The 23057-nt window shown below is 42.8% G+C and overlaps 1 protein-coding gene across 1 annotated transcript in view; it reads left to right on the forward strand.

Annotated features, from left to right (window-relative positions):
- Window positions 1-23057, forward strand: part of DNA2 (DNA replication helicase/nuclease 2) — a 68557-nt gene that overhangs the window by 35160 nt on the left and 10340 nt on the right. The window contains exons 7-16 of the mRNA XM_017851411.1: window positions 925-1087; window positions 2561-2755; window positions 8696-8926; window positions 13081-13197; window positions 13276-13385; window positions 13620-13729; window positions 14965-15189; window positions 20989-21182; window positions 21275-21364; window positions 21448-21652. Of these exons, the coding sequence (XP_017706900.1) occupies window positions 925-1087; window positions 2561-2755; window positions 8696-8926; window positions 13081-13197; window positions 13276-13385; window positions 13620-13729; window positions 14965-15189; window positions 20989-21182; window positions 21275-21364; window positions 21448-21652 (1640 nt within the window). The remainder of the gene's footprint in view (window positions 1-924; window positions 1088-2560; window positions 2756-8695; window positions 8927-13080; window positions 13198-13275; window positions 13386-13619; window positions 13730-14964; window positions 15190-20988; window positions 21183-21274; window positions 21365-21447; window positions 21653-23057) is intronic.

Consider the following 23057-nt stretch of genomic DNA (forward strand, 5'->3'; position numbering starts at 1 on the left):
GCCCAGGCTGGAGTGCAGTGGCCGGATCTCAGCTCACTGCAAGCTCCGCCTCCCAGGTTTACGCCATTCTCCTGCCTCAGCCTCCCGAGTAGCTGGGACTACAGGCGCCCGCCACCTCGCCCGGCTAGTTTTTTGTATTTTTTAGTAGAGACGGTGTTTCACCATGTGAGCCAGGATGGTCTCGATCTCGTGACCTCGTGATCTGCCCGTCTCGGCCTCCCAAAGTGCTGGGATTACAGGCTTGAGCCACCGTGCCCGGCCAACATTATTAATCTTTTAAAATTTTATTATGCAAAACTTTATTTCAAACTTTCTATTTTATATTAAAGAAAGATATTCTAGATAGCTGTATTTATCCTCAGCATTCAGCCAATACCAACTTCACAATGCTTACTAGTTATGAAATACATAGTTTAAAGAACTTATAAAGTGAACAGAAACTTAAAGGAAATGTACCAAAATGTTGTTATTCTAGTATAGTGGGAAATATGAATACTGTTTTCTCCTTTTAAAATGTTTTATTTTATTTATTTATTTATTTTTTTGAGACCGAGTGTTGCTCTTGTTACCCAGGCTGGAGTGTAACGGTGTGATCTCAGCTCACCGCAACCTCTGCCTCCCGGGTTCAGGCGATTCTCCTGCCTCAGCCTCCTGATTAGCTGTAACACAGTCATTCGCCACCAATCCCGGCTAATTGTGTATTTTTAGTAGAGACGAGGTTTCACCATGTTAGTTAGGCTGGTCTCGAACCCCTGACCTCTGGTGATCCGCCCTCCTCGGCCTCCCAAAGTATTGAGATTGCAGGCGTAATCCACTGCGCCCGGCCCTGAAATGTTTTTAAATCTGAAAGTTTTACATATGTAGTGAAAAATACATAATAAACTTTATTTAATTCTTAAAAAGACATTAACCTTTTTTTCATAGAATTATTAAAGCTAAGAAACCAGATGGCATTCTCATTGTTTCACCGTATTAGCAAATCTGCTACTAGACAGAAGACACAGCTTGCTTCTTTGCCGCAAATAATTGAGGAAGAGAAAACTTGTAAATATTGTTCACAAATTGGCAACTGTGCTCTTTATAGCAGGTAAGTATTGTCTACCAAAGGCATTATTTCTAGTTGAGTATGAACTCAACTAAATATATTTAAAATTGGTGGCCAGTCCAGCATTGATAACATCATTTTTGTTATTTTTCCTTTATATTTTCCTTTGTGTGTATTATTTATAAAATTAAGATAATAGGGGGAAAAAAAACAGTACTTTTTTTTTTTTTTTTTTGAGACGGAGTTTTGCTCTTGTTGCCCACGCTGCAGTTCAATGGTGCGATCTTGGCTCACCGCAACCTCTGCCTCTTCAGTTCAAGCGATTCTCCTGCCTCAGCCTCCTGCGTAGCTGGGATTACAGGCATGCGCTACCATTCCTGGCTAATTTTGTATTTTTAGTAGAAAAGAGGTTTCACCGTGTTGGTCAGGCTGGTCTTGAACTCCCGACCTCAGGTGATCCACCCATCTCAGCCTCCTGAAGTGCTGGCATTACAGGCATGAGCCACTACGCCCAGCTAATTTTTTGTATTTTTAATAGAGATAGGGTTTTACCATGTTGGCCAGGCTGGTCTTGAACTCCTGACCTCAAGTGATCTGCCTTGGCCTCCCCAAGTGCTGGGATTTTAGGCTTGAGCCACTGTGCTAGGCCGAAGTTCACATAAATACTTTTTTTTTTTTGAGACAGAGTCTCACTCTGTTGCCTGGGCTGAAGTGCAGTGGTGCAATCTTGGCTCACTGCAGCCTCTTCCTCCCGGGTTCAAGCAATTCTCCTGCTTCAGCCTCCTGAGTAGCTGGGACTACAGGTGTCCACCACCACTCCTGGCTAATTTTTTGTATTTTAATAGAGATGGAGTTTCACCGTGTTGCCCAGGTTGGTCTCGAACTCCTGAGCTTGGTCAATCTGCCCACCTCGGCCTCCCAAAATGCCAGAATTACAGGCGTGAGCCTCTGCGCTCAGCCTCACATAAACACTCTTTAAGGTGTTTTTTCAAGGGATCTCTTAATGGCAGAGGACTGTGAACCATAGGAAGTCTGGGCACATTTCTTTGAAATCTTATGTTTATTGTCAGTGTTTTGTATGCTGTCCTATAGCATGTTTGTTTCTATAGAAAATATTTTAATCTGGTATTAAGCAAAATCCAAATGATTCTCCATGTTTTTATGTGTACTTACATCACTAAGCTGGGTGTACAGATTGTGATTTTTGAGAAATGAAGTTGTATTAAAAGCCAAAACTTGTTGCATATGGGAATGAAGATTAGAGTATACCCAACCTGAGTTGTTTGGGGGATAGTCACTGAAGGCAAAATAATGCAGTATTGAGTTTCTTACACATTTTGTTTTATAAAAAGCCATATGGCTTATAAAATGTTGAAATGACTGTTAAGGAAAATTAGGGGCTGTGGTTATGAGTTATGATGATCATATATGTGTTCTTATTTTGGAATTATCTCACTTCATACCCAGCCAGGGAAATGGTTTATAAGCATCTCTAACTTGGAACTTTATATTTAGAGCAGTTGAACAACAGATGGATGGTAGTTCAGTCCCAATTGTGATGCTGCCCAAAATAGAAGAAGAAACCCAGCATCTGAAGCAAACACACTTAGAATATTTCAGCCTTTGGTGTCTAATGTTAACCCTGGAGTCACAATCAAAGGATAATAAAAAGAATCACCAAAATATCTGGCTAATGCCTGCTTCGGAAATGTAAGTAGTCCATTTACTACAGTAAGATTTCAGTAGTTTGGATTAGTTAGTGAGGTGGCATTTGGAATTTATGACAAATACAGGTTATGTAGCATTTATAAATGAAATTTAAGTGATTTCATTTATTCATGACAGCTGCAGATAGCTCTTAGTTGTTGCTAAGAAGAGCACCATTCCTGTGTATCCTATGTGCTACAATGATTGGTAGTTAATAATAAAGTTTCAGGAGGCTAGATATGCCTCAAGAAATATTGTTTTTTTTTTTTTCTTTTTTCTTTTTTTGAGACAGAGTATTGCTCAGTCGCCCAGGCTGGAGTGCAGTGGCGCGATCTCAGCTCACTGCAAGCTCCGCCTGCGGGTTCACACCATTCTCCTGCCTCAGTCTCCCAAGTAGCTGGGACTATAGGCGCCCGCCGCCACGCCTGGCTAATTTTTTTTTTTTTTTTTTTTTTTTTTTTTTTTTTTTTGAGACGGAGTCTTGCTCTGTCGGGCCTGGGTGGAGTGCAGTGGCGGATCTGCAGCCTCATGCAAGCTCTGGCCGCGAGTTTTACGCCCTGTGCTCTCCTGGCCTCAGGCCTTCAGGGAGTAGCTGGGACTACAGGCGCGCCGCACCTCGCCCGGGCTAGGTTTTTTTTATTTTTTAGGTAGAGACCAGGTTTCACCGGTGTTAAGCCAGGAATGGTCTCGGATCTCCTGACCGTGATCCGCCCGGTCTCGGCCTCCCAAAGGTGCTGGGATTACAGGCCTTGCCGCGCCCGGCCAACACGCCTGGCTAATTTTTTGCGTTTTTAGTAGAGACGGAGTTTCACCGTGTTAGCCAGGGTGGTCTCGATCTCCTGACCTCGTGATCCGCCCGCCTTGGCCTCCCAAAGTGCTGGGATTACAGGCGTGAGCCACTGTGCCCGGCCAAGAAATACTGTTTTAAAAATTACTTTTCTTTGGGAGGCCGAGGTGGGTGGATCACCTGAGGTCAAGAGTTTGAGACCAGCCTGGACAACATAGCGAAACCCTGTCTTTACTAAAAATACAAAAATTAGCCGGGCATGGGGGCGAGTGCCTGTAATCCCAGCTACTCTGGAGGCTGAAGCAGGAGAATCGCTTGAACCTGGGAGGTGGTGGCTGCAGTCAACCAAGATCATGCCGTTGCACTCCAGCCTGGGCAACAAGAGCAAACCTGTCTCAAAAAAACAAAAACAAAAAATTAGCTGGGTGTGGTGACAGGTGCCTATAATCCCAGCTACTTGGGTGGCTGAGGCAGGAGAATTGCATGAACCTGGGAGGCGGATGTTACAGTGAACCAACATTGCACCACTGCACTCCAGCCTGGGTGACAGAGCGAGACTCTGTCTCAAAAAAAAAAAAAAATTGCTTTTGTCGATGTGGTGGGTCATGCCTGTAATCCCAACACTTTGGGATGCTGAAGCAGGTGGATTGCTTGAGCTTTGAGTTTGAGACCAGCCTGGGCAACATGGCAAAACCCTGTCTTGGCCGGGTGCGGTGGCTCACGCCTGTAATCCCAGCACTTTGGGAGGCCGAGGCGGGCAGATCACAAGGTCAGGAGATCGAGACCACCCTGGCGAACACGGTGAAACTCCGTCTCTACTAAAAACACAAAATAATTAGCCAGGCGTGGTGGTGGGCGCCTGTAGTTCCAGCTTCTTGGGAGGCTGAGGCAGGAGAATGGTGTGAACCCAGGAGGCGGAGCTTGCAGTGAGCCAAGATCGCGCCACTGCTCTTCAGCCTGGGAGACAGAGCAAGACTCCGTCTCAAAAAAAAAAACACAAAAAACCCTGTTTCTACAAAAAATACAAAAATTACCTGGGTGTGGTGGTGCATGCATGCCTGTAGTCCTAGGCTGAGGTGGGAGGATGGCTTGAGCCAGAGGTGAAGGTTGCAGTGAGCTGAAATCGCACCAGTGCACTCCAGCATGAGTGATAGATCCAGACCTTAACTCAAAAAAAAAAATAAAATTATTCAAAATCCTGTTAAAAGTTTTCAGTATATACTTTTTCATTGGTGATAACATTATAAACTGGAGTATATCTTAAAGTGAATTGTTATATAGTGTATATATTGGTATAATGCAAATTAGTGTGGCATTAACTTGATTTTTTAAATACTCGCTTTTTAAAAAATTTTTTTTTAACTTTTTTGAGATGGAGTCTCACTCTGTCACCCAGACTGGAGTGCAGTGGCACGATCTCAGCTCATTGCAACCTCTGCTCTCTGGATTCAAGCTATTCTTCTGCCTCAGCCTCCGAGTAGCTGGGATTACAGGTGCCTGCCACCACACCCGGCTAATTTTTGTAGTTTTAGTAGAGATGGGGTTTCACCATCTTGGCCAGGCTGGTCTTGAAGTCCTGGCTTAGTGATCCACCCACCTCGGCCTCCCAAAGTGATGGGATTACAGGCGTGAGCCACCTTGCCTGGCCTAAATACTCGTATTTTAAATGTTTATATTTTCAGTAACTTTTGATACAGATGCAAATTTTCTAAAGGTCCATTTCATAGTCCTTGTGGGATTCACTTAAAAAAAATAAGTCACTTGTAAAGTTAGAATTTTTTTTTTTTTTTAAAGAGACAGAGTCACAATCTGCTGCCTTGGCTGGAGTATAGTGGTGCAATCATGGCTCACTGTAGCCTCGAACTTCTGGGATAAAGTTCACAGTCTTCCTGTCTCAACCTGAGTAGCTAGGACTATAGGTGTGCACTACCAAACTTGGCTAACTTTTTTTTTAGAGATGGGGTCTTGCTATGTGCCCCAGGCTGGTCGTGAACTCCTGGCCTCAAGTGATCTTGATCACCCAAAGTGCTGATACTACAGCTGCGAACCACTGTGCCATGGGTAATTTTTTTGTTTTATTTTATTTTACATTATTGTAGAAACAGGGTCTTGCTATGTTGCCCAGTACAGTCTTAAATTCCTGAGCTCAAGTGATCCTCCTATCTTGGCCTCCCAAAGTGTTGAGACTATAGGTATAAGCCACTATGCCTGGCCTAGAATTTATCTTTGCATAGTATTTTTCTTTATGTAAAATTTCATTGCTTTAGCTTCATTTTTTCTTTGCAGAATGAATATTAATGATGTGACTTTAGAAATAATTGGATCATTATTTCCCTAATATTAGACTTTAACACAAGGAAACATTGCAGTGGAGAAAGTTTATGTAATTGTGGATAGACTGCGTATGTATAGTGAGTATACTATACATATGTAACATTTATGTAAAATTTAATTGCTTTCATTTTTTTAATCTCAGGCCTTTTGTAGTAAAATTTTTTTGTTTTTTTAGACAAAGTCTTGCTCTGGGCCGGGCACGGTGGCTCATGCCTATAATCCCAGCACTTTGGGAGACTGAGGGGGGCGGATCATGAGGTCAGGAGCTTGAGACCATGCTGGCTAACACAGTGAAACCCCGTCTCTACTAAAGGTACAAAATATTAACTGGGCATGGTGGCGGGTGCCTGTAGTCCCAGCTACTCCGGAGGCTGAGGCAGGAGAATCCCATGAACCCGGGAGGCGGAGCTTGCGGTGAGCCAAGATTGCGCCACTGCAATCCAGCCTAGTCAACAGAGTGAGACTCCGTCTCAAAAAAAACAAACAAATAATAAAAAAGTCTTGCTCTGTCACCCAGGCTGGAGTGTCTCGGCTCACTGCAACCTCTGCTTCCTGGGTTCCAGTAATTCTTATGCTCAGCCTCCCAAGAAGCTGTGATTATAGGCACGTGCCACCACGCCTTACTAATTTTTGTATTTTTAGTAGAGACAGGATTTTGCCATGTTGACCAGGCTAGTCTCGAACTCCTGGCCTCAAGCAGTCTGCCCACCTCAGCCTCCCAGAGTGCTGGGATTACAGGTGTGAGCCACTGCACCCAGCCAAATTTTTTTTTTTTTTGAGATGGAATCTCAAAAATGTCGCCTAGGCTGGAGTGCAGTGGCACAGTCTCGGCTCATGCAACCTCTGCCTCCCAGGTTCAAGCGATTCTCCTGCCTCAGCCTCCCGAGTAGCTGGGATTATAGGTATGTGTCACCACACCTGGCTAATTTTGTATTTTTAGTAGAGACAGGGTTTCTCCATGTTGGTCAGGGTGGTCTTGAACTCCCGACCTCAGATGATCCACCCACCTCGACCTCCCAAAGTGTTGGGATTACAGGCGTGAGCCATGGCACCTGGCTATTTTTTTGTATTTTTAGTAGAGACGGGGTTTCACCGTATTAGCCAGGATGGTCTTGCTCTCCTGACCTCGTGATCCAGTTGCCTCAGCCTCCCAGAGTGCTGGGATTACAAGTGTTAGTCCCTGCACCTGGCCTCAAATTTTTTTTTTTTTTTTTTTTGAAACAGAGTTTTGCTCTTGTTCCCCGGGCTGGAGAGCAATGGTGCGATGTCGGCTCACTGCAACCTCTGCCTCTGAGATTCAAGCGATTCTCCTGCCTCAGCCTCCCAAGTAGCTGGGATTACAGGCATGTGCCACCATGCCTGGCTAATTTTGTATTTTTAGTAGGGATGGGGCTTCTCCATGTTGGTCAGGCTGGTGTTGAACTCTTAGCCTCATGTGATCTGCCCACCTCGGCCTCCCAAAGTGCTGACATTACAGGTGTGAGCCACCGCACCCGGCCTCAATATTTTTTTAATGTAAAACTTAGTTGTTTTAGTTTCATTTTTTTCTTTCCAGAATGTGGGGGACGAATTCTTGCTCTGCTGCCCAGGCTGGAGTGCAATGGCATGATCTCAGCTCACCGCAACTTCCGCCTCCCAGGTTCAAGTGATTCTCCTGCCTCAGCCTCCTGAATAGCTGGGATTACAGTGCCCACCACCATGCCTGGCTAATTTTGTATTTTTAGTAGGGATAGGGCTTCTCCATGTTGGTCAGGCTGGTGTTGAACTCTCAGCCTCACATGATCTGCCCACCTCGGCCTCCCAAAGTGCTGAGATTACAGGCATGAGCCACTGTGCCTGGCTATAATTTTTTTTATATTACATTTGGGAGCAGGTTATTATGTTTTGTTTTCTGTAATCGTATTATATGTATCAGCTCAAGAAGTGGGGGTATCTACCCTTCAGGGGTCAAAGTGCCAATAAAACACCATGTTTGGAGATCCCAGCCTGTGGGGGCAACAAAGGTGGGGTGCTCCCTAACACTTTTTTCAAGACTGTTGTTGAGCAATTCATGAAAAACTAATAGAGGGCTGAGCATGGTGCCTCAGGCTTGTAATCCCAGCAACTTGGGAGGCTGAGTCTTGTGGGTCACTTGAGGCCAGGGGTTCGAAAGCAGCCTGGCCAACATGGTGAAACGCTGTATCTACTAAAAACATAAAAAATTAGCTTGGCATGGTGGTGTCTGCCTGCAATCCCAGCTACTCAGGAGACTGAGGCATGAGAATCGCTTGAACGGGGCAGGGGTCGGAGGGTGTCTCAAAAAAACCCAGAAACTAATAGAATGTTTACTTAACATTTCTAGCATTTTTACTGTAGGTTGTGGAAAATGTAAAAATGACAGGCTCAATATTAGTTTTTTTTATTTTTTTGTTTCTTTTTTTGAGATGTAGTTTTGCTCTTGTTGCCCAGGTTGTTGAGCAATAGCACGATCTTGGCTCACTGCAACTTCCACCTCCCAGGTTCAAGTAATTCTCCTGCCTCAGCTTCCTGAGTAGCTGGGATTACAGGCGAGCACCACCACACCTGGCTAATTTTTTGTATTTTTTATTTTAGTAGAGATGAGGTTTCACCATGTTGGCCAGGCTGGTCTTGAACTTTTGACCTCAGGTAATCTACCCGCCTCATCCTCCCGAAGTGTTGGGATTACAGGCATGAGCCACCACACCCAGCCTCAATAATACTTTTTGGGAGTCAGATGAATAGGTAAGTTGTTGGAAAATGCAGACACAATACTTATGTATGTAAATATAAACGGAAGTTATTTCTCTTTGGTCTTTTCATAGGGAGAAGAGTGGCAGTTGCGTTGGACACCTGATTAGAACGGAACATGTAAAGACAATTTGTGATGGACAATATTTACATAATTTCCAACGTAAACATGGTGCCATACCAGTCACAAATCTACTGGCAGGTGACAGAGTTATTGTAAGTGGAGAAGAAAGGTCACTGTTTGCTTTGTCTAGAGGATATGTGAAGGAGATTAACACGACAACAGTAACTTGTTTATTAGACAGGTAATGAAATGTTACTTTTTTTTGAGAATGTCTTTATTGATATATAATTCACATCCGTGTAGTTCATCCATTTAAAATGTACAATTCACTGGTTTTTATTATATTCACAGTGTTGTGCAGCCATCACCACAATCAACTTTGAGTATTTTCATCACCCCAAAAAGAAACCCCCAAGGAAGAAGCCCTATACCCTTTAGTAGTCGCTTCTCATTTTCCTCCAATTTCCCCAGCCCAAGGCAACTACTAACCTGCTTTCTGTCTGTGTAGATTTGCCCATTCTGGACATTTTATAAAAATGGAATCATGCAATATGTGGTCTTTGGTGACTGACTTTTTTTACACAGGATGCTGTTTTTGAAATTCATCTTCATGTTATAACATGTATCAGCATTTCATTCTTTTTTTTAAAATAAATTGAGGTAAAATTCATATAACATAAAATTGATCATTAACCATTTTAATGTGTGTTATTGAGTGGTGTTTAGTATATTTCCAATATTGTGTCGCCATCATTTCTGTCTATTTCTAAGACACTTTTATCACCCTAAAAGGAAACCTCATTCCTATTACGCAGTCACTTCCCACTCTCTCCTCCCTGAAGTCTCTGGCAACCACTAAATTGGCTTTGTTTCTGTATGGATTCATCCATTCTGGATATATGATATAAGTGGAACCATACAATATGTGACCTTTTGTGTCTTGCTTCTTTCACTTAACCTAATGTTGGAAAGTTCATTCATGTTTTAGCATATATGAGACCCTCATTTTTTTTATGGCTGAATATATTCTGTTGTATAGATACACCATATTTTGTTCATCCATTCACCAGCTGATGGACATTTGAGTTGTTTCCACTTTTTTGCTGTAATGATGAATATTGCTGTGAACATTCACATGCATAGTTTTAGGTAGACATATTTTCATTTCTTTCATTTTCTTTGTAGTTACCTAGGCATGGGTCATGTGCTAATTTTGCATTTAACATTTTGAGGAACTACCAAACTGCTAAAGTTTTATTTAGTACATTATGTTCCATAGTGATGATGTGGACGTAATCTTATCTAATTCTTACAACCACATGTATAGCAGACAGCATAGATGCCACCCTGTGTTAGCTATAATGCTTATTTCTCCTTGCATGCTGGGCACTTACTATTTTGTTCTCTCCTTTTTTAAATAAAATGTTTATTTTGCCATTTATAGTTGTGATATAAGTATACCCATTTCAGTTACAACAAAGTGGCTGGTTTAAATAAAAATATGTAGGCGGGGTGTAGTGGCTCATGCCTGTAATCCCAGCACTTTGGAAGGCCGAGGTGGGCGGATCACAAGGTCAGGAGATTGAGACCATCCTGGCTAACATGGTGAAACCCGGTTTCTACTAAAAATACAAACAACTGGCTGGGTGTGGTAGCATGTGCCTGTAGTCCCAGCTACTTGGGAGGCTGAGGCAGGAGAATCACTTGAACCTGGGAAGCAGAGGTTTCGGTGAGCCGAGATTACGCTACTGCACTCCAGCCTGGACAACAAGAGCGAGACTCAATCTCAAAAAAAAAAAAAAGAGATTGAGGCTGCAGTGAGCTGAGATCACACCTCTGCACTGCACGTAGCCCGAGTGACAGAGTGAGACCCTGTCTTAAAGAAAAAAAATTGTGGCAGAGACCAATATCCAATTCACTAATAATCCATATTCCCTCTTCTTCCACAGTCAGCTGGATTGTGTTTTCCAGCATTTCTTACAGGCATGCCTGACCATTTCTTAATGGATAGAGGTCAGCAATTGGGACTCAGTGACATCTGAGTAACTGTAATGGAAATGTCCAGGCTTGTTCCCTACTGATCAGTAATCTTAGTTGAGTCATAACCACCCCTTGTCTAGATGTCATGATATGGGATGGTGATCCACGATATTCCAGTTATCTGCTCAGATTTGTGTATCCTTTGCAGTATTTATTTAGCGTCTACCATGTATTAAATACTTTGCAAATCCTTGAGGAATTTACGGTCTTGCGTGTAGACATACATATTTTCTTTTTTTTTTTTTGAGACACGGTCTCACTCCAGCCCAGGCTGGAGTACAGTGGCATGGTCACAGTTCACTGCAGCCTGGACTTCCTGGGATCAAGCAATCCTTCTGCCTCAGCCTCCTGCATAGCTGGGACCACACATGCATGCCACCATACCTGGCTAATTTTTCAATTTTTTGTAGAGATGGGCATCTCACGATGTTGCCCAGGCTGGTCTTGAACTCGTGGGCTCAAATGATCCTTTTGCCTCAGCCTCCTGAAGTGCTAGCATTATAGGCGTGAGCTACTACACCCAGCTTATTTTCAATCTAATATGATATGTGTTCAAATTGATAGGAACACAGAGGAGAGGTATTTAATTCAATTTTAGGAGGCTTAGGGAAGGCTTTTTTTTTTTTGGAGACAGTCTCACTGTTGTCCAGGCTGGAGTGCAGTAGCACAATCTCAGTTCACTGCAGTCTCTGCCTCCTGGGCTCAAGCGATTCTCCTGCCTCAGCTTCCCAAGTAGCTGGGATTATAGGCATGTGCCACCATGCCCGACTAATTTTTATATTTTTAGTAGACACGGGGTTTTACCATGTTGGCCAGTGACCTCAAGTGATCCTCCCACCTCAGCTTCCTGAAGTGTTGGGATTACAGGCGTGAGCCACCGTCCCTGGCCAAGGGAAGCCTTTTTGAAGAGCTAATTCTGAATCTTCATCCTGTGGATTAATAAATTAGTCTGGTGAAACAGTGTGAGAAGAGAATACTATGCTGGGCAAACCTGTTGCACAAAGGTGTGATGTAGTGTGATATGGAGCATTCAGGAAAATGCAGGTGATTACGTTATTTCTGGAATATAAAATATAAGGAAGAGAGTTATTAGAGACATCAGGTCATAGAATGTCTTATATACCATGTTAAAAAGTTTGCCATTCTGGGCCACATAGTGAGACCCCCATCTCTCCAAAAAATTAAAAAATTAGCCAGGTGTGGTAGTATACATGTGTAGTCCCAGCTACTCAGGGGACTGAGGTGAGATAATTGCTTGAGCCCAGGAGTTCAAGGCTGCAATGAGCCATGATCATGCCACTGCACACTAGCCTAGGCAATAGAGCAAGACCCTCTCTCAAAAAAAAAAAAAAATTTAGATTTTATTTATTCTGATGTATTGAAAGGTTTTAAACAGAAGAATGGATAATCGTTGGATTTGCATTTTCCTTTGGCTACATTGTAGAGAACTGAGTTAATTAATGGAAGAAAAACTAAAGCAAACCTGGAAGCTGTTGCAGTGACCCAGGCTAGAGGCAACTGAGGCAGGGTAGTGTTGGCAGAGAGAATGGAATGACTTTGAGAAGTATTTAGAAAGTAAAATTGGCTGACCTTTGGATACTGATTGGGTATGCGGGTTGGGGAGAGAATGAGGGAGACAGAAGGATCAAGACAGCAGTGCAAATGCAAATACCATTAATTGTGATCAGGACCAGAGAAGGAGCATCGGGTTCAGCAGGGATGAGGAGGAGTTCTGCTTTGAATGTACTGTGCTTTCATAGCCTGGGTTTAGCTAAGTGGAGAGATCTCGCTGCCTACCAAATATCCAAACCCAAAGCTTGGGTGAGGAACCAGGTGGGAGAGGAGTGTGAGGTCAGGCTTAAAGATGAAATTTGGAATTTGGAGGTACGTGAGGGCCTGGGACCCTGGGGAAAACAATGAGAAAGAGTAGTACAATGAACCAGGGAAGGGATTTTAGGGAATACCAGGGATTAAGGGACAGATAGAAGAGCAGGAGAAGGTGGCAGAAAAGAACCTGCACTCCAGGTTAGAGGAGGGAAGAGCAATGCCTTCAGGATCCCTCTGGGGATGGTGAACCCATGTTTGATTGCAAGGGTAAGTGAATTTTCAGCAAATGTTGCAGATTCCCAATTATTAATTGCTTTGACCTTGGTGCCTTGTACATTCCCCTTCCCTCTGCCTTTTCCCACCAATCCAGGGCCTCATGCTGTCCTTGACTGGCAAGTGTGACTGAGGACTGGTAGCTATTTTAATAGCTATTCTGGCCCATTTATTATTTTAGCAGATAGCAGCATATTTCTTATACAGACTATGCAAAACAGAAAACATTCATGTATATTTGTTTTGTTGTTTTAGAAACTTGTCGGTCCTTCCAGAATCAATTTTGTTCAGATTAGACCAGGAAGAAAAAAATTGTGATATAGAGACCCCATTAGGAAATCTTTCTAAATTGATGGAAAACACGTTTGTCAGGTTTGTAACAATGAGCAAATTTGAATTTCACTCTACTTTTCTAAGGAATATTACTAAAAGTGCTTTTTCACTTTTCAGCAAAAAACTTCGAGATTTAATTATTGACTTTCGTGAACCTCAGTTTATATCCTACCTTAGTTCTGTTCTTCCACATGATGCAAAGGATACAGTTGCCTGCATTCTAAAGGGTATGCTAAAATCACCGTGTCTGCTTTGATTAATTTTTCTTGTTTCTATTTGATTTATACTGTGGTCTAATATCTTGATTAGACTTGCAATTACAATGTTTAGACCAAGACTCTTTGGAAATGGTTTTGTATTGAAGAATAGACTCGAATAGAGACTGCTTTTCTGATAAAATAATTAACTTTTCCTTTGAAATTCAACACTCTTTTTCCCATTATTTTTTAATTTAAATGTAGGTTTGAATAAACCTCAGAGGCAAGCGATGAAAAAGGTACTTCTTTCAAAAGACTACACACTCGTCGTGGGAATGCCTGGGACAGGAAAAACAACTACGATATGTACTCTCGTAAGGTTATTATTCTTCTGCTTAGAAACGAAATATTTGTATCAGCTTCTCCTCAGTCCAGAGGATGTAATATTTAATATCAAAAGGGCTGAATTTTAATTCAAACTGTCATTGTTTCAAATGAACTTTTTAGAATGACATGAGAAAAAGTAAAGCTGAATCACAAACAGTTGTAATCATGTTGTAGATTTCTTGCATTTAGAATTTTCTAAGATCTCTTTCCGTTAGTGGTATGTGATATATATCACTGTATGTTTTCCTTTCCCTTTAAAGATGATGTTAGAGGCTGGGCGTGGTGGCTCACGCCTGTAATCCCAGCGCTTTCGGAGGCTGAGGCAGGCAGATCACTTGAGGTCAGGAGTTCGAGACTAGCCTGGCCAACACGGTGAAACCCCATCTCTACTAAAAATACAAAAATTAGCCGGATGTAGTGGTAGGCGCCTATAGTCCTGGCTTTACTTGGGAGGCTGAGGCAGGAGAATCACTTGAATCCAGGGGCGGAGATTGCAGTGAGCCGAGATCATGCCATTGCACTCCAACCTGGGCAACAAGAGCAAAGCTCTGTCCTATGCTATAACATTCTGTCGCTATTAGAAGAAAAATAGGGAAAAGAAAAAAAGTTAGAGATTTTCTTGATTTTTTTTTCCATATCAGGTAAATTTCTTTTTTTTCTTTTTTCTTTTTTTGAGACGGAATCTTGTTATGTGGGCCAGGCGAGGTGGATCATGCCTGTAATCCCAGCACTTTGGGAGTCTGAGTCAGGAGGGTTGGTATTTGAGACCAGGTTGGAATGCAGTGGCATGATCACAGTTCATGCAGCCTCAACCTCCTGGGCTGAAACAGTCCTCGTTCCCTAGCCTCCCAAGTAGTTGGGACCACAGGGGTGCACCACCTCACCTGGCTAATTAAAAAAAGAATTTTTAAAAAAGAGATGGGATCTAACTTTGTTGCCCAGGCTAGTCTTGAATTTTTGGGTTCAAGTGATCCACTTGCCTCCGCCTCCCAAAGTGCTGGGATTATGAGCGTGAGCCACCATGCCTGGCCTATGACGTATTATTGATGTATTATTAATAACGTATAATATTGTCATGTAATTTTTGTAAAATGTTTTGGCTTCATAATTTTTTTTTTAATCAGCTCTTAGATATGGTTCTTGTTAAATTTATAAACATGTTAAAAATTATCTGGAATTAAAAGTAAGGCTGTTTTTTCTTTTTTCTCTTACCCATTATTAGGTAAGAATTCTCTACGCCTGTGGTTTTAGCGTTTTGTTGACCAGCTATACACACTCTGCTGTTGACAATATTCTTTTGAAGTTAGCCAAGTTTAAAATAGGATTTTTGCGTTTGGGTCAGACTCAGAAGGTTCATCCAGCTATCCAGCAATTTACAGAGCAAGAAATTTGCAGATCAAAGTCCATTAAGTCCTTAGCTCTTCTAGAAGAACTCTACAATAGTCAAGTAAGCACAATTATTGTATAATAATACTAACAGTTAATGTCCACAGCCAGAATGAGGGGAGAAACTTTGGTGATTTTAGTCACATTGACTGAATTTGCACATGATTGATTTATATGTACTATACGACCAGTTTATTACCTTATAGTTTGCTGTTTCCTTCTGAACTGAAATAAGATTTTCGGTTTATTATTTAGGGCTCTCTTCTAGTTTCAAATATCCTAGAAAACTGGTAATTATCAAGATTTCAGCCAGGCATGGTGGCTCACGCTTGTAATCCCAGCACTTTGGGAGCCCGAGGTGGGCGGATCACGAGGTCAAGAGTTGAGAGCAGCCTGGCCAACATAGTGAAACACTGTCTGTACTAAAAATACAAAAAAAAATTACCCGGGTGTGGTGGCGGGCACCTGTAATTCCAGCTATTTGGGAGGCTGAGGCAAGGAGAATTGCTTGAACCTGGGAGGCAGAGGTTGAAGTGAGCTGAGATCGCGCCACTGCACTCCAGCCCAGGCGACAATGCGAGACTCCAGCTCAAAAAAAAAAAAGAAAATCAGGGTTCTTAGCAAGTTTTAATTAGAAGCAATGGTACTTAATAGTCTTGTGATGACTGTCTCTAGGCTTTTATATAGAACCTAATTTTTATTTTATTTTGTTATTTAATGTTTATTTATACTGGGAGTTCTTAACTGACTTTTTTTTTTTTTGAGACGGAGTCTCGCTCTGTCGTCCAGGCTGGAGTGCACCAGCGCAATCTCGGCTCACTGCAAGGTTTGCTTCCCGGGTTCACGCCATTCTCCTGCTTCAGCCTCCTGAGTAGCTGGGACCACAGGTGCCCGCCACCACGCCCAGCTAATTTTTTTTTTTTTTTAGATGGAGTTTCGCTCTTGTTGCCCAGGCTGGAGTGCAATGGCGCCATCTCAGCTCACTGCAGCCTCCGCCTCCTGGGTTCAAGTGATTCTCCTGCTTCAGCCTTCCAAGTAGCTGGGATTTACAGGCATGCGTGACCACACCAGGCGAATTTTGTATTTTTAATAGAGATGGGGTTTCTCCATGTTGGTCAGGCTGATCTCGCACTCCCGGCCTCAGGTTACCCTCCTGCCTTGGCCTCCCAAAGCGCTGGGATTATAGGCGTGAACTACCGCGCCCGGCTTTTTTTTTGTTTTTTCTTTTAAGCAAACCTTCCATCAAGTAGCTGGGATTATGGGTGCGGCTATAGTGCCTGGTTTAACTGATATTTTTGTCTTTAAAAAATTTCCCAAGAATTAGATTTAATAGATTGTTCCTTTACCTTTACCTCCTTTGTCTAATACTAGCATATTTTTGTCTAATATCTGTTCCTGTTATTGATAAATTTAGAACTGGCTAAGATGTATATCAGGTTAACATTTTTATTAAATTAAACATTTTATTTTAAGGTAATTGTAGATTCACATGCAGTTGTAAGAAATACTAGAGAGAGCCTTTGTCCCCTTTATGCAGTGGTGACATCTTGCAAATCTATAGTACAATGTCACACCCAGGATGTTGACATTGATACAGTCCCTATTCTATTACCACAAGATTCCTCATGTTGCACTTTTATAGTTGTATCCACTTCTGTCCTGTCTTGCCCCTCTCTAACCTCCGACAGCCATAACTCTGAGACTCTGATCTCCATTTTGATAATTTGGTCATTGGAGAATGTTACCTAAATGCAGTAGCCTTTTGGGATTGGTGTTTTTCACTCAGCCTGATTCTCTGGAGCTTCCCCTAGATAGTTGTATCTATTAATAGTTTGTTCCTTTTTGTTGCCAAGTATTTTCTAAAATATGGATGTACTGCCTTGTGTTTAACCATTCACCCTCTGAAAATCTGGATTGTTTCCAGTTTTCGGATATTATGAATAAAGCTGCTGTAAACACTCATGTTACAGGTTTTTGTGTAACATAAGTCTTCACTTCCCTGGGATAAATTCCCAGTAGTACAATTTCTGAATTGATTGGTAGTTGCGTGTTCATTTTTTTTTTTTTAATCTGCCAAACTGTTTTTCTAAGTAGGAACATTTTACATATATGAGTGATCTCCTCAGCATTTGGTGGTGATACTATTTTTTTTAAATTTTTTTCTGAGATGGAGTCTCTCTCTGGCACCCAGGCTGGAGTGCAGTGGTACAATCTGAGGTCACTGCAACCTTCGCCTCTGGGGTTCAAGCAATTCTGCCTCAGCCTCCTGAGTAGCTAGGATTACAGGCATGTGCCACCACGCCTGGCTAATTTTGTTGTATTTTTAGTAGAGATGGGGTTTCACCATGTTGGCCAGGCTGGTCTTGAACTCCCGACCTCATGATCCACCTGCTTTGACCTCCGAAAGTGCTGGGATTAGAGGCGTGAGCCACCATGCCCAACTGATACTATTTTTAATTTTAGCCATTTTGGTAGGTGTTTGGAGATTTTGATTTGCATTTACCCAGTAGTTAAAGTGTGTGTGTGTGTGTGTGTGTGTGTGTGTGTATGTTTGAGACAAGGTCTTGCTCTGTTGCCCAGGCTGGAGTGCACTGGTGAGACCACGGCTCACTGCAGCCCTGACTTATTGGGCTCAAGTGATCTTTCTGCCTCAGCCTCCTGAGTAGCTGGAACTATACAGGCATGTACCACCACGCCTGCCTAAATATTTTAAATTTTTTTATGTTGTCGAGGCTGATCTTGAACTCCTGGGCTCAAGTGATCCTCCTACCTCTGTCTGCCTCCCAAAGTGTTGGGATTACAGGTGTGAGCCAGTGTATCCAGCCATAATGTGGTGTTTTTCTGTTTTGTTTTGTTTTTGACACGGAGTTTCCCTGTTACTGCCCAGGCTGGAGGGCAATGGTGTGATCTTGGCTCACTGCAACCTCTGCCTCCCAGGTTCAAGTGATTCTTCTGCCTCAGCCTCTCAAGTGGCTGGGATTACAGGCATGCGCCACATGTTTTTTTTTTTTTTTTTTTTTTTTTTTTAGTAGAGACAGGGTTTTACCATGTTGGCCAGGCTGGTCTTGAACTCCTGACCTCAGGTGATCCACCCTCCTCAGGCTCCCAAAGTGCTGGGATTATAGGCTTGAGCCACTGCACCCAGCCCATAATGAGGTTTTCATGTGCTTATTTGTCATCTGTATCTCCTCTTCATGTTTTTGCCCATTTTGGATTATATGCTTTGTAGTGTTGAGTTTTGAGAATTTTTAAGATGTATATTCTAATACTAGCCCTTTAATGGATATGTGGTTTGCAGGTATTTTCTCTCCCTCTATCACTTGCTTTTTATCCTCCTCATAGGGTCTTATGCAGAGCAAAAGGTGGTTTTATTTATTTATTTATTTTTTGAGACGGACTCTTACTGTGTCACCCAGGCTAGAGTGCAGTGGTGTGATCTCCACTCACTGCAACCTCTGCCTCCCAGGTTCAAGCAATTCTCCTGCCTCAGCCTTTCAAGTAGCTGGGACTACAGGCATGAGCCACCATGCTTGGCTAATTTTTGTATTTTTAGTAGAGATGAGGTTTCACTGTGTTGGCCAGGCTGGTCTCAAGCTCCTGACCTCAGGTGATCCTCCTGCCTCAGCCTCCCAAAGTGCTGGGATTACAGGCGTGAGCCACTGTGCCTGGCCGCAAAAGGTATTTTGAGGAAGTCCGGAATATAAATTTTTTCCTTTTATAGATTATACTTTTGGTCTCAAGTCTAAGAACTCTGTCTGGCCCCAGATGCTGAAGGTTTTCTTTTTTGAGACAGAATCTTCCTCTGTCACCCAGGCTGGAGTGCAGTGGCCCGATCTTGGCTCGCTGTAACCTCTGCCTCCCAGGTTCAAATGATTCTCATGCCTCAGCTTCCCAAGTAGCTGGGACTACAGGCGTGCACTACCATGCCTAGTTAATTTTTTGTATTTTTATTAAATACAAAATATAACCACCTTGCTCGGATGAGTACCCACATGGGCGGTTGTGCTGTTGGCCTACTCATGCTACACCTGCTTGATGTAGATGACATATTTCTTTCTGGACTGCCTTGCCAATTTGCTGACCTTTGTAGTGTCCTTGAACTACCTGGACCTCGTCATCCTTGCGGATGGACATGAAGTGGACATTGTACTTCTGCCACAGCTCCTTAGAGAGCGGGATGACATGATCTTCCTGTGCACGTGCAAGGAGGCATTGAAGTGACGTTTGTGGTTTTTGCTGCGGTCCAAGGTCATGAAGGGATTGAACTTCATGGTGACCCTCTGGCTACCAGTGGCCTCAGGCCTGTTTTGTTTTGTTTTGTTTTGTTTTGAGACAGTGACTCACTTTGTCACCCAGGCTGGAGTGCAGTGGCATGATCATGGCTCACTGCAGCCTCGACCTCCTTGGTTCAAGTAATCCTCCTGCCTCAGCCCTCCAAGTAGGTGGGACTATAGATGTATGCCACCATGCTCAGCTTATTTTAGTATTTTTTGTAGAGACAGGTTTTCACCGTGTTGCTCGGGTTGGTCTCAAACTCCTGAGCTCCAGCAATCTGCCCACCTTGGTCTCCCAAAGTGTTGGGATTACAGGCGTGAGCCACTGCGCCTGGCCCAGTTATCATATTTTTAGTTCTAAAATTTCCATTTGGCTCCTTTTATCTTCTACTTATTGAGCGAGACTTTGTTTTTTGATTCATATTCAAGCGTGTTCATAATCACTCATTAAAATGTTGTTACCATGCCTACTTTAAAATCTTGGTCAGATAGTTCTGACATCTCTGTCATTCTGGTGTTGGCATTTATAGATTGTCATCTTTTTTCATTGAGTTTGAGATTTTCGTGGTTCGTCTTATAATGATTGATTTTTTTATTGAAACATGAGCGTATTTTATTGTTACTGAAAACTTCTGTTTTAGCTGGCTTCCTCTCACACTGCCGTGGTGGGGGAAGAGGAGATACCATTTCATTACTGCCAGGTGGGAATCAGAGTCTGCGTTCCCCACTTAGCCCTCTTTGACCAAAATGGGAGGTTCCTCATTACCGCTGGGTCTGCTTGGTAGGAGTGGAAGTCTAGGCTTCTGATGTGGTCTCTACTAACATGTGGGATTGGTACCAGTTACCAGTCATCAGGGATGAAAGACCTGACTCTACTTGGCTTTCTCCGACACCAGCCTGGTGGGGTATGGGGCACCTTGTTACAGCCTTAAGAAGGGCAGAGATCTACCCTCCTCAGTGTTTGCTGGTGTCTGTGATTGTGGGGCTGTACTTTTTTTCCTGCGATATTTGGCTAGAGTGGTTATTGTGTGAAAATTTTCTGTCTAGCTAGGCTTTCCCTTTCCTGTTCCTTCTGCTAAAGAGAGCAGACTTTGGTTGCAGCTGTTTTTAGTCAGCACCCACTGGTGTTTCTGGGTTGTGGCTCTCTCAGTTCCAAATCTGGGATCTATGAGGCAAAAAGAAAGCCCAGGGAATCAACTACTGTGTTGTTTCTTTGGTCCTAAGCTCCCTAGCTGGTCTGCCTTCTGTCCACCTTTCAGAGGCTTCTTTTGTTTGTTTTATATACATAATGCATAAGGATTTTAGTTGTGTTTGTGGAAAGAATAAGGCAAAGTACTCCATTTTCCCAGAAGCAAAGTCCTGGTTGACATTAAGAAAAAAAAAAACAACCTAACTAACTTACTGCCTCTTGAATGTTCCAGATTTCCACAGGGAAATATCCGAATGTGAGCACTGGAATTAAATAATATCAAAGAATTCCTGATGCCATAGAACAAAACCTTTTGATCTTTTCATTTCAAAATGAGAGAAACAAAACTACATTTCTTTTACATATTAAATAACTGATCTGTTTTCCTTGTTTTAAGCTTATAGTTGCAACAACATGTATGGGAATAAACCATCCAATATTTTCCCGTAAAATTTTTGATTTTTGTATTGTGGATGAAGCCTCTCAAATCAGCCAACCAATTTGTCTGGGCCCCCTTTTTTTTTCACGGAGATTTGTGTTAGTGGGGGACCATCAGCAGCTTCCTCCCTTGGTGCTAAACCGTGAAGCAAGGTAGGCAGACATTTAAGTGTTAATTTTGAACCAGATTCTTTTCAAGAAACATATTTAGTACACTGATAAACCTGAATCTGATTTGTTGACAGAGCTCTGGGCATGAGTGAAAGCTTATTCAAGAGGCTGGAGCGGAGTAAGAATGCTGTTGTACAGTTAACCGTGCAGTACAGAATGAACAGGTATTTGTAACTGTTAGCTGGGAGTGGTTTTCATATTTGTTTCCATCTGCCGAAACTAACATTATCTTCTGTAATTCCCTTAGTAAAATTATGTCCTTAAGTAATAAACTGACCTATGAGGGCAAGCTGGAGTGTGGATCAGACAAAGTGGCCAATGCAGTGATAAACCTACCTCACTTTAAAGATGTGAAGCTGGACCTGGAATTTTATGCTGACTATTCTGATAATCCTTGGCTGATGGGAGTATTTGAACCCAACAATCCTGTTTGTTTTCTTAATACAGACAAGGTAAAAAAAATTTTTTTCTCTTTAGTTTTTCTCATTTTGTCTTATTATTTAAATTTCTCAGTTTGCATTAGCATATGCCCTGATTAGAGCTTATCAGTTAAAAGGCAAAACTAGGTCGGGCACGGTGGCTCACACGTGTAATCCCAGCACTTTGGGAGGCCAAGGTGGGCGGATCACAAGGTCAGGAGTTCAAGACCAGCCTGGCCAACATGGTGAAACTCTGTCTCTACTAAAAATACAAAAATTAGCTGGACATGGTGGCAGGCGCCTGTAATCCCAGCTACTCAGGAGGCTGAGGTATGAGAATTGCTTCAACCTGGGAGGCAGAGGTTGCAGTGAGCCGAGATTGTGCCAGTGCACTCCAGCCTGGGTGACAGAGTGAGACTCCATCTCAGGGGGGAAAAAAAGGCAAAACTAATGTACTTCTCATACTTCAACCCAAAATAGTCTTTTCTTTCTTTTCCTTTCTTTTCTTTTCTTTTTTTGAGATACAGTCTTTCTCTGTTGCCCAAGTGGCACGGTCTCGGCTCCCTGCAACTTCCTCCTCCTGGATTCAAGCGATTCTCCTGCCTCAGCCACCCAGGTAGCTGAGATTACAGGCACCCACCACCACACCTGGCTAATTTTGTATTTTTAGTAGAGATAGGGTTTCATCATGTTGGCCAGGCTGGTCTTGAACTCCTGGTTTCAAATGATCCACCTGCTTCGGCCTCCCAGAGTGCTGGGATTATAGGTGTGAGCCAATGCGCCTGGCCCAAAATAGTCTTTCTTTCTATAGGCTGAATATTTTTGGGGGGAGGTTTATTCTGGAGGTCAGTAGATGTCAAAATTGACTTTTGAAGAAGGAAAGCCACAGAGTGAACTCAAGGGTATAATTCTATTTCCTAGAAAAGGAATTGGCACTGATACTATCAAAGGGCTGGGTTTACAAATGGACAGAGAGTATAATAAATTGATGTCCTTTTAAAGACTTTTTAAAAAATAGACTTTAAGGCCGGGCACAGTGGCTCATGCCTGTAATCCCAGCACTTTGGGAGTCCGAGGCGGGTGGATCACCTGGGGTCAGGAGTTCGAGACCAGTCTGGCCAACATGGCGAAACCCCATCTCTACTAAAAATACAAAACTTGGTTGGGTGTGGGGCGCCTGTAGTCCCAGCTACTTGGGAGGCAGAGGCAGGAGAATTGCTTGAACCTGGGAGGCGGAGGTTGTGGTGAGCCGAGATCACACCACTGCACTCCAGCCTGGGCGACAGAGTGAATCTCCGTCTCAAAAAAAAAAAAAGTTTTATTTTTTTTGGAGCAGTTTTAGGTTCATAGCAAAATTATGTGGAAGGTACAGAGGTTTCTCATAACCTCCCTGCCCCACAAATGCACATGAAGACCTTTTACAAACCAATCATTAAAC

The sequence above is a fragment of the Rhinopithecus bieti genome, unplaced genomic scaffold (genome assembly GCF_001698545.2).
Source record: "Rhinopithecus bieti isolate Rb0 unplaced genomic scaffold, ASM169854v2 scaffold_33940, whole genome shotgun sequence".
NCBI lineage: Eukaryota > Metazoa > Chordata > Mammalia > Primates > Cercopithecidae > Rhinopithecus > Rhinopithecus bieti.